The following is a 12,301-nucleotide window of genomic DNA, read 5'->3' as shown; positions in this document are numbered from 1 at the left end:
TTTACCACATATCCAAATCTTTATTTACATATCTTATGAGCATATTAAGGCAGTGTGTCATTTTAGTTATAAATTACTAAATTCTATTGAATCAATAAACACAATACCCCATTTTGTTAGCGCCACCTGTAGTCCAGCAGACAACATTTTCGCTACCAGATCTTCATACCATAATACAGTAGACTGCTATTCCCCCACAATCACATTAAGGCAGAACAAGAGTTGATCATGATCATGTTTCAGATAAGCAAATCTCAGAATCTCTGTATGTGGAGATCTACGATTGGCATCCACAGTGATTAGTAGGTGAGATTGGCCTGTCAATCAATCGCCGTAGCTCCCGTGACAGATGAAGCTCTTTCACGGCACTCTTAATCTGTGTTAAAACCTCTATTAACCCTTCCGCTACCCTGCGGTCTGTCTGGGGGCTGCCTGTGTGTTAACCCATCCTGTTAACCCCTTTGCAAGACCTCACAGCTTGGCCTGGGCTTTTCTCATCTGGTCCCTGAGCTCCAGATGGGCGATGGACGACATGTGCACCTCATCTGGCCCGTCTGCTATGCGCAGAGTCCTGGCGTACGCATACCTGTGGAGGGACAAAATGCTTCGTATTTATTAGGCACCAAACGGAGGGAGCAGGAAGGCACTCCCGGAACATGTCCGGTTAAGAAGCGCTTGTTTTCGCTTCAAAACGTTTTGGTACATTTTGCTGGAGTGTGCACTGATGAATGAACCCTTGTCATATTCCATCTAAACAACAACAATTATTATTTAGAACATACTGTAGCTGATTGTGGTGATACAGCAGCATCCTAACATGCAATAGAAACGCGTATGGCTTAAGACCTGACAGAGACAGTTAAATACCCTGTAGCCTTGAGGTGAGAGAGAGAGAGAAAGAGAGAGAACTTGACCACATTGTGTGACCTTGTAAAAAAAGATCCCACACAATGTTAGCAGGGGGTCAATGTCAACTTCTGTGCAATATGTACAGTACATCGGCTCCAGACTGGAAGATTAGGCTAATACTGTGTGTTAGGATGGAAAGGAGTAATTAGCCTATTATCAGATGAAAGTGTCATTTCTTTCTGACAATAGACTATACTTGTCACGCCCTGACCGTAGAGAGCCTTTTTATGTCTCTATTTCGGTTTGGTCAGGGTGTGATTTGGGGTGGGCATTCTATGTTTTTGTATTTCTTTGCTTTGGCCGGGTGTGGTTCTCAATCAGGGACAGCTGTCCATCGTTGTCTCTGATTGGGAACCATACTTAGGTAGCTTTTTCCCCTATGGGTTTCGTGGGTAGTTATTTTCTGTTTAGTGTTTGCACCTTTCATTTATTCTCTGGTTATTTTGTATTAGTGTTCAATAAATAAACATGAACACTTACCACGCTGCGCTTTGGTTCCGACTACTCTTCCTCATCCGATGACGTAAACCGTTACACTATTAGTACTGTAGTTTGCATTTGAGACACACAATGGTAATTGATCATTGATATTCAAAGCTGTTTTCCCCTCTTCTTCCCCATTGCCTGTGTATCTTCCATTGTAAGCGTTGAGCTGCCACCCATCACTGCCTGCCTGCATGGCTGATGCTCAGTGGCAGCCTACCTCATGAGAGAGCATTTTTCCATCTCAGTGTTTGTCTGCTGTGACTAGAGCTGTTGCGGTGACCATATTACCGCCACACCGGCAGTCATGAGTCATGACCATAGTAAAATGCCACGTGACCGCTGAGTCACGGTAATCTCCTCTTATGCACTCTGGACATGAGTTGGCAGTACCCAACTGGTCATCGTTAATGTCCTGGTAATCAGCGCTCCGTTGTCCCTCTAATCACTCTGACATCAATGCAAATGCAATCACAAATCTAATCAAACTACTTTTCATCGAAACAGTATCCTGCTTTTAAAACTCACCTGTGATGATTCATTTGAAGAAAGAATTTCAACACCAGGTTGAAACTGAGTGGAAAACTTGGTCATTGTGGGTGTTGTTTCGAAGCCTAACAAGAAATGGACAGCGCTTTCTAAATGCTCTGCTTTCCTGGTTGTTAAAATTCGAATAGTTTGCCTAATTTCTGGACAAAACAAGCAAGTATGGTGTAGAGAATCATTGCACACTCTGCGGCTTACAGAGTTACCCTACAATTATACTACATTTCTATATGCAATCCCGTGTGAAAGCAGATTTTTGATGGTTGCCACAAGAAAGTGGAGGATCACAGCTGCTACTACATGTATTTTTCAGCTGTTCATATTAAATACATTCTCCGCTATAAAACCAAAGTAGCCTACCCCACATCAGTGAAAAACTAACCGGAGGGAAAGCGGCAACCATTCGCTATTGGAGTGCATACGGAGGACGTGTCTTTTTTCTTCTGCCCCTGTTCCTGCCCATTTGATAAAAAGCCATTCTAAATCTAAACAAATTTCCCATATTATTGAAGACAGGATTATATTGAGAATAGCCTGATAGGTGAAAATACGATCACCTTTTGAGAGAACTGCGTGTGTAGGCTGAGGCAAGGAACTGAGCGCAAGCTTTTTTTCAAGCGAATTTCTAAAATTATCAATAGCCTAAAGTCGCATCATGAAGCCAATATATTTTTGGATTTCTAAGACATTCTAAGGTTTGTATCATTCACAATTAAAGTTGCCAAATAATTCTAAATCTAGCATATAGGGCCTGTTTCAAATTACCACTTTTACGCTCAACATTGCCACTTCATATGCGCACTCGCTCCAGAATGGGAAAATATCCTGTCTATTATATTCAGCTAAGTTCAATTATATTCTTCTTAATATAAAATAATTTAATATAAAATAAAGGCATATCTTGTCTACTAAAATGAGCAAGCCTACAGCCTATGGCCTGGTACATAGCCAGATAACATACAGTAGACCAACTCAAAATGTGTTCTTCTGAAATACATTTTCTTCATATCATAATGTTTCTTTAGACCTGCCGAAAATAAATAATGGTTATATTGTGATGGTGTATATTAAATTGATTTCTTAGACTTTTATTAAGGTAGATGTTCCAATGGCACGCAATCAGTGGCTGGTATGTGGCTTGTATGCTTGGAGGCCTGGAGATGCTAAACGTCTTTATGTTAAATTAACGGCCAATGACCGTGAGACCGGCAGTCTTTTGCATGACAATAACAGGCTGCCAAAATGTCATGATGCCACAGTCCTAGCTACAACCGTATACATTTTCTGAGGAAGCCGGAGGCGAGAGGACAGGTAAATTGTGACATTGTAATGTGCAGCACTGCAGCACCGCCTGGCAGTGTCTGGATCAAAACAAACAAGGGTCATAAGGAAATGTCACCAGCTGTATCCTAAATTAAAATGTATCAAGTTTCCTTTGAATGATTCTAAGGAAGCTAAAAAAAAATCAATACTGATCTATAAAAAAAAAGCAACAAAGCAGTCACATCAGTTAAAAACAACAACAAAAGACTAAACTAGCTATATGAAAGCTACTTACATCTGAGCGAGGGGGAAGTCTCCGGATACACCCGCACCCCCATACACCTGGATGGCAGTGTCCACAACCTTACACACCATCCTGCCAGCAACCACCTTGATCATGGCAATCTACAAGAGACCAATATTAAGAAATGAACAGGGGGACCAGTAACACTTGAGGTTCATGAACTGTAATACTACATAGGGAATAGGGGCGCCATTCGGGGTGCAGGCTGGGCGAGCCCAGAAAGAACCTGGCTAGTGGAGTGTTCAGCGTTGCAGAGGGCTTTGATCATCCAACCCCTGGGACATCTTTGTGCCTGGAAGAGATATCTCATATTTCTCAGAAACAGCACCTGGCCTTTAGATGAGAATCCCCTGTATTAATGTGAGCGTTCGGGAGAATCACAGCGTGTTATTCAAGAAACGAGGTACTCCAGGACACCACTCCTTGTCATAACTCCTTACACTGATGGTGGTGGGGTGTGTGTGTGTGTGTGTGTGCTGCTGTGACAGCTACAAGCAGGACATCGGGCGGTGTGGAGCCGAGCGTAAGCTGAGTGCTACTCAAAGCCCTGCAGGATTCGGCATTGTGGGTAAATCTCCACGCCGTGAAACTGATGGAACACAGGCAGGGGTGTGGCGGGATTGACACACACGCACGCACAAATACACACGCACACACACACACACACACACACAAACACACACACGTTGAACTCTAGGATAATGGCGAAAGGTTGTTAACATAGTGCTGTATAGCCACTAATTGAATAGGCCTCAGGTTCTCCCGTTCCATTTGCACAGCTGTTCCAAGCTATTTCAACTACTGATGACTCACTATACATGGTACTGAAACATTATCAACAGAAAAGGCCAATGTATCTCGTAGCATTCCATTCCCTTGGTTACACGAGTAGAATAAGTACTACATCATCTGCTTAGCTCTGACCCAGGCTGTTACGTGCGGGTTGCTGATGCTGAGCCTTGTCAGTGTCAGCAATCCGTGCGTATCGCCCTGGATCAGAGCTACTATTTGTCCAACCCTACAGTATCGTGTCTGTGAGGGGACGTGATATGATAGGAGATGTGAGTGACGGCTCTGTATTCCTGTAGTCACTCCTTAGTCCATCTCTGTTCTGTTCCGACCTCAGACACGGGTCATGCCGTCACAATGAGTTGGCCGCGTCTTCCCCTCTGTCGTCTCCCGCGTCCCCCTTATCAGATTAAACGTGGGGGCGCTGGCTTGGGCCCTTCCCTACCCTCGCTCCTTCACTCCCCTCATGGAGTGCATCCCAAATGGAACCCTATTCCCTATATAGTGCACTTCTTTTCATCGGGGGGGCCCACAAGGCTCTGGTCAAAAGCAGTGCACTATATAGGGAATACAGTAGGGGGCCATTTGGGATGCAAATATGTACTAATCTACCCTCGGGTCTCTCATCCCTCCATCTCCACTATCCTCCATTCACCTTATCCTCACCTCTCCTGTCAGTGCACCTCAGTTCAGCTCTCACGTCAGGCTGATATCATGTCAATCATATTATAGAGTCCTAATATGTGAGATACTTCGGGTGACTCTTCACCTTTGTGTGTCCCTTGGTTGGTTTTCGAGTTCGGATAGGGACAGGCCAGCTCGGAATACAACCTAGTGTGTGTGTGTGTGTGTGTGTGTTTGTATGACAGATCTGAAAGCCTCTGTGTATGCACAGTGACTGATAATACAGATGTGACATGAGAGCCATATCAGGCCGACCTTTCTAAGCAGGAAGCAGACGGCTGTAATTCATATTTACAACCCATTGACATTCTGACGTTTTCAGACACACATTTACATAACCAGGCGGTCTGTTTCAAGCAGGCACAGTCTTTACGCCATATTACATTCAGAACGGTCACATAACAGTTAGGGAGACAATTAGGCGGTTTGTTCTGCTAATGAGGTGTGCGTGTGTTACCTGTTTCCGGGCTCTCCTGCTGCCCAGTGTGTCCAGAGCGTGAGCAGCATGCAGGGTCAGTAGGCGAGTCTGGTCTATTGCCAGGCGACACTCTGCTATCCAGTGGGCCACAACCTCCTGGACACAGACATACAGCACAGCCAGTAAGTCAGACATTCACAGAGGCAGACAGATAATCAGACATTTAAGCAGACACACACACACACACCACACACACACACACACAGCGAATAGAGAAACAGAGAGAGGGAGCAAATAGACGAGATACAGACAGACAGAGAAACAGAGAGGGAGCAAATAGACGAGATACAGACAGACAGACTCACTCAATCACAATGTACAGCTCATGAAACGTTTTGACAGTAACTCAATTGGACCTCTAGGTCTCAGCAACTAAGCGGTTTATCGAGCAATGTGATTACCTCAATTGAATAAAAACTTGATAAGATAAAATACATGTTCCAATAATGAGTTATTAGGGTTTCTGTCCAGTTGCTGTGCTGTGGGCATCTGCACTGGCTAAGCAACGCACACATCCAGTGATTCCAAATGCAACAAAAATGAGCATATTTCACTTGGCAGCAACAGCGCTAAAAGCCTTAGCATGGCATAAGTCCTAATTTTATACACTCACTATTTCTAATCCTCACACTGTAAAGTTTTCATTTGGCACTGTCAGATCAACTCCCTATGCCAGGGTATCGAGCACTAAGAAATTCCCATCACTACCCCTTTGTCAGTTTAGCACTAGCTAGATTTCAAAATGTTTAAGATAAACTTGACACGGCAGAGCCTTGAGCACCACTACGTTTCTCAGCTCCAACGCAGACAAATCTGACAGTGGCGGCGTCCTCAATGGCACCCTATTCCCTACGTAGTGCACTACTTTTGACCAGCGCACTAATGCTAGTCCCTGGTCAAGAGTAGTGCACTATGTAAGGAATAGAGTGCCATTTGGGACTCAGCGGTGGCATCTCTGAGGAGATGAATCCCATCGGCTGTCACTAAAATGATGGATGCTTGCTGAGTCACTACTATTGGCCCAGACTCTGTCATGGGAGCACATTAAGACAGGAAATAGTGCTGAGTATGACCTGATGCCTGTTCTGATGCCCCACTATGGGCAGGGAGTCCCAAATGGCACCTTATTTCCTATGTGGTGCACTACTTTTAAGCAGGGCCCATAGAGACACTGATTTATTAAGAAGAGAATATTCCGGGACAGGCAAGATCAATCTGGTATCTCAGAATAAGCTGCTGGCACAGAGAAGTCAGGGAGGAGCACTTCTGTTGAACAATAGATCTTAGACACACGGCTAGACTGATGCGGAGCCAGAGTTGAACTTGGTACTATTACTCTGACGTTGTGCAGCGACGAAAGCCCATAACCATTAGGAATGTCGCTCCACGATGCCCTCGTGGACAGACTACGTAACATAAATGGTATGTTAACGTCTGTCAAATGACTGTGGGATAACATATACACCCCCCCCCCCCCCCCCCACTCACATGCTGGTAGAGTTTCTTGCCGAAGGTTTGTCTATGCGCAGCACGTTGGCACAGCAGCTCCAGTGCCCATTCAGCAGATCCTACGGCCCTCATACAGTGGTGCAGTCTGCCAGGACCAAGACGACCCTGGGCTATCTCGAAGCCTCGGCCCTCACCTGCACGGGGACAGACACACAGACAGTATTACAGACAGACACAAAAATGACATTTACTGTCGACTGTCTTTTACAGGTTCCGCATCTCCCCATTAGTTCCATAGATTAGCAGTCGTTGGCTAAAGTGAAGTTGTAGTGGCATGGTTTGGCAGAAAACGGAACCATGCATTACAGTTTCTCCTGGCCTACAGACCATTTTCAGGGTGAGGAACCATCTAACATTAAGTTGTAAAATACCGAACTTCCCCTTTAAGGGTCATGCACAGTGTGTATACAGTGGATCATACTAGAATCAGCTGCGGGGCTGATTATTTTCTTGAGCGGATGGTCAATCTGTAGACTGCAAATTGACAGCAAGAAACCCAAAACAGATGTAATATTTGACAAAACAATGACAATTTCAAACCTTGCTTACATTTGCATACAATCACATCATATTATGTGTGCAAATACTGTACTTGGGAACAGACTACAATCACTTAGGACTGATTTCCTGGTGTTTTTACAGTGTCTTAAGTCCAACAATGAAAAATTCTCAAATCTTCTTATTTTCTTTGCTCCCAAAAAATTGGGGTGGCAAAATATAACCCCCAGTTGGGGAACCCCAGTGATAGAGCATGTATACCCTGTGTCAATAACGTTAGGATTTGGTATCTTACCCAAAAGAATGTTGGAAGCAGGCACACGCACGTTGTCAAAGTGGATCTCAAAATGTCCGCCGTGAATGGCATCTGATTCAACAGATCATAGGGAATCACAGAGAGAGATGAACGACTGAGGTTACTGTACATAACGGCATGTTTTATGTGCATAGAAAGCCTGATCTAATCAAATCAAGGCTGCGTCCCGAATGACACCCTCTCCCCCATAAAGTGTACATAGGCAATTGGGACGCACTCAACCGTATGGGGAATGAGTAATCTGCCTGTTCAGATACAATAAATGACCAAAAGTATGTGGACACTGGCTTATCAAACATCTCATTCCAAAATCATGGGCATTAAAATGAAGTTGGTCCCCCCCTTTGCTGCAATAACAGCCTCCACTCTTCTGGGAAGGCTTTCCGCTAGATCATTGCTCCAGGGACCACAAGAGCATTAGTGAAGTTGGGCACTGATGTTGGGCGATAAGGCCTGGCTCGCTGTCGGTGTTCCAATTCATCCCAAAGGTGTTCGATGGGGTTGAGGAACATGGCTTTGTGCAGGCCAGTCAAGTTCTTCCAAACAGATCTCAACAAAACATGTCTGTATAGACCTTGTTTTGTACATGGGGGCATTGTCATGCTGAAACAGGAAAGGGCCTTCCCTTGTTGTAACTTTAATGTGTTACAGAGTTAATGTTTAAGTTAATTCATTGAGCTGTATCTAAAGATATTTCTTTACAGTTATTTACATATGTAATTGTATTGGTTAGTATTGAATTACGCTTTTGACTGCAAGTTCCAGAATGCCTTGCGACATACCAGCATCTTACCTGCATTTCTCTGTAGAATCTAAAGTTCTTAAATGTAACGTGAACAAGTAATATTACTAAAAGAAGCTTTCATATCAAACCCGACGTCCCGAGTCATTACTTTGAAGACAGTTAATCTAAAATCCCCAAACTGTTGCCACAAAGTAGGAAGCCCAGAATAATCTAGAATGTCATTGTATGCTGTAGTTTTAAGATTTCCCTTCACTGGAACCAAGGGGCCTAGCCCAAACCATGAAAACCAGCCCCAGACCATTATTCCTCCTCAACCAAACTTTACAATTGGCACCATGCATTTGGGCAGGTAGCTTTATCCTGGCATCCGCCAAACCCAGATTTGTCCGTCGGACTGATAGATGGTGAAGCGTGATTCATCACTCCAGAGAACGTGTTTCCACTCCTCCAGAGTCCAATGGCGGCGAGCTTTACACCCCTCCAGCCGACGCTTGGCATTGGGCATTAGGATCTTATGATTGTGTAAATTAAGCTCCCGACGAACAGTTCTTGTGCTGACGTTGCTTCCAGAGACAGCTTGGAACTCCATAGTGAATGTTGCAACAGAGGACAGACAATTTTTTTGCGGTATGCGCTTCAGCCTTCGGCAGTCCCGTTCTGTGAGCTTGTGTCGCCTACCACTTCGCGGCTGAGCCGTTGTTGCTCCGTTTCCACTTCACAATAACAGCACTTACAGTTGACCGGGTCATCTCTAGCAGGGCAGAAATTTGACAAACTGACTTATTGGAAAGGTGGCATCCTACGACGGTGCCATGTTGGAAGTCATGGAGCTATTGAGCAATGCCATTCTACTGCTAATGTTTGTCTATAGAGATTGCATGTCTCTGTGCTCGAAATAGCCAAATCCACTAAGTTGAAGGGGTGTCCACATACTTTTGTATATATATATATATATATATATATATGTCTATGAGGGGAAAATATCCTACCGTCCTGTCCAAATACGGTCAATGGTCTGATCACGTTCACACCAGGGGTGTCCAGTGGGACCAGGATCATACTGTGCTGACCGTGTCTGGAACACAAAACCACCTCACAACCAGAGCTGCATAGATCTGAGCTGACCACATTCATTCCACAGATGGATAACCCTTGTCAGTAACACAGAGACATAAAGACCATGACCAAGCCTCTAAAACTGACACAAGTTTCCCAGTCAGCTACAGTTGGAGGAAAGAGAGAGAGAGAGAGAGAGAGAGAGAGAGAGATAGCATAGTTAGCCGGATCATAAGTTTCCCATTTCATTCCTATTCTCTTTTCTCTGATGCCAAGGTCGTTGCTGACAGAGGAGCAGAGAGGAGAATAGAGAGGGCAGCAGCAGAGGGGTAGGTAGCAGGCAAGCTCTGAATCTTAATAAGCCAGAAACTTCCACGAAGAAGAGAGAGGCGAAACGTCTAAAATATAAATGAGGTGAAGTTCGAGCTGATTCACGATGAGCTTTTCAGGCACAAAATGGCCACCATGTCATCACCCAGGTGGGCACTACAGATGGGTAGTGGATGAAGTGAGTCAGCCAAACAAACCGTCTACACTCTGTCCCAGGACTAACTGAGCAGGATGGGGGAAAAGCATGTTTCCTTCCCTTTCTGGCTCTCTCTCCTTCTCATCAGCCCTGCGGTTGCCAACAGGAGCTCGGCGTGGATGAGTCTGCTGTGCTGCTGTAGCAACGGAGATCTGAGAGACTTCCCGTCCAGTAACAAAGCTTAAAACAAGGATGGGGGTTGATACTCACAGTTAACTGACTGTAACGTTATAAACTTCACCCATCTGGCTTAACGTAAGCACTGAAGTGAAAATTACAGACGATCTATCAAGAACATCTATGATAAATGGTTTTTTATGTGTTTTTTTTTTTATGTATTGGAAGATGCATCACCGAGGTTACTAGGCGGTGGCGCTGGATTTGACGGTGCACCGTTTATTGGCCAACACACCTCACTGAGGTAGAGGGGATGAGCCTTTTCCAGAAACTGGGTGGCGCGCGTGTGAGCGAGAGAGAGCGAGAGAGCGAAAGGGAGAAAAGGAGAAACCAAGGGAGAGGTGGTGAGGTAAACAGACAAAGAGAGAGAGAGGAACTTGTCTCTACTTTTCCAGAGAGAGAGATAAGGAGAAGGCGTTTAAGGAGAAATAGATGACGTGGAAGAGAACACACAGTTCTGATTACCGACGCTAATTAGAGGTCTGAATCCTGGTAGGGGACAACACAGGCTGAGTCTCAAATGGCACCCTATTCCCTAAATAGGCTAGTGCACTACATTTGACCAGGATCCATAGGGCTCCGGTCAAAAATAGTGCACTATATAGGTAATAGGGTGCCATTCGGCACATGAACGCAGACTTAAGGAGAGACCGGAATAAATGGGAACTGGGGGTAGGTTAGAATGTATCTCCCTCTAGCTTGCTGTCCTTCTCTCTCTTTCCCTCTCCTTTTCTCACTTTCATGTCCCAATCCCCGCCACATCCGATCTTTGGGGTCATCTGTGCACCACTGCAATAGAAACACAGGAAGCATTCTCCACAGCATTGTGAATGTCATCATCCTCAACGGCCCGAAAAGAGAACCTCACGTCAACGGCTCTGCTGAAATGATATAGACCTCAAGGCCACACCGAGGTCTCTGGGCCACAGAACCGTGTCCTTGGCCAAGGTCAACTATATGTTATTGTTCCACAGGTGCCAGAAACACCTTTTTCATTCAAGACTACATCTGGGACTGGATATAAATGGAGAGCGGATTCCAGCAGAGGCTGGTTGGCAGGAGGAGAGCAGTGTGTATTGAATTTGGAAAGTCACAAATGGCTGTTTGAATAGCACATAGTGGGTGGTTTTTAGAGATGGCTGCCAAGGTAGATAAATCATTTGGAGGTGTTAGTTGGAACTAAACACACACACACACACACACACAGTTCTGTATAAAGCCTTCTCACAACAGGACTTAAACGCAACTTTTACCACAATCAGACGATTGATTTCCTTCCGACTACACAGGAGCCAGGGGTTTGGACCCAGAATACAAAACTAAACTAATTATATTTTCTATCCTATCAGCTTCTTCTTTGCACTAATATCCCGCCAGGAGGCTGTCTGAGAAGAGTGCCCGACAAGACAGAAACACTGTATGGAATAAGAGCAATCCAAAACTTAACCACATAAATTTCACCAGCATTGTTACTGAATGCAAACAATACACCTGTTGACATAAATGCGCCCCACGATATCTGGAATGATCCCTAAGGGCTGTGTACCCGACACTTCAATGGACCCCGGACACTGTTTGTGACATGGCTGTGTAGTGTAACGTACCTGTTTCGAGTGCTATTCGACTTGCTCTTGCACATCACGATAGCCACCTTGCACTTTGGGTTACCAGCACCTGGAGGAACAGTCAGACATGTTAACTCCCTATAGGAGTGGCCCCTAAACCAAAATAGATTATTTATTCTCAGCTTGGGATGTCTGGACATAAAACCAGTAAGCAAATATTTTCACACTCCCAGAATATATAATCCATGATTATTTTCAGTATGGTGGACTCAGTAGACTCAGTGTTCCTTCTGACGAGCGTGGGCGGAGCTACAAATAGACAGGTGGTTGCGTCCAGAACGGGGACGCAACCCCGTTTTTAAAATTTAACTAGGCAAGTCAGTTAAGAACAAACTCCTATTTACAATGACAGCCTAGGAACAGTGGGTGCCTTGTTCAGGGGCAGAATTACAG

The 12,301-nt window shown here is 44.8% G+C and overlaps 1 protein-coding gene across 1 annotated transcript in view; it reads right to left on the bottom strand.

Annotated features, from left to right (window-relative positions):
• The window catches only part of LOC139420451 (acyl-CoA dehydrogenase family, member 11), a 58,916-nt gene continuing 46,615 nt past the window's right edge, over window positions 1–12,301 (bottom strand). Inside the window, exons 14-20 of the mRNA XM_071170612.1 lie at window positions 11,888–11,957; window positions 9,514–9,599; window positions 7,759–7,830; window positions 6,945–7,099; window positions 5,436–5,552; window positions 3,497–3,606; window positions 1–586 (exon numbers count right to left, since the gene is read on the bottom strand). Coding sequence (XP_071026713.1) covers window positions 472–586; window positions 3,497–3,606; window positions 5,436–5,552; window positions 6,945–7,099; window positions 7,759–7,830; window positions 9,514–9,599; window positions 11,888–11,957 — 725 coding nt within the window. The 3' untranslated portion in view covers window positions 1–471. The remainder of the gene's footprint in view (window positions 587–3,496; window positions 3,607–5,435; window positions 5,553–6,944; window positions 7,100–7,758; window positions 7,831–9,513; window positions 9,600–11,887; window positions 11,958–12,301) is intronic.

The sequence above is a fragment of the Oncorhynchus clarkii genome, chromosome 11 (assembly GCF_045791955.1).
Source record: "Oncorhynchus clarkii lewisi isolate Uvic-CL-2024 chromosome 11, UVic_Ocla_1.0, whole genome shotgun sequence".
In the NCBI taxonomy this organism is placed as follows: domain Eukaryota; kingdom Metazoa; phylum Chordata; class Actinopteri; order Salmoniformes; family Salmonidae; genus Oncorhynchus; species Oncorhynchus clarkii.
This window is presented reverse-complemented; position numbering and strand designations above follow the sequence as displayed.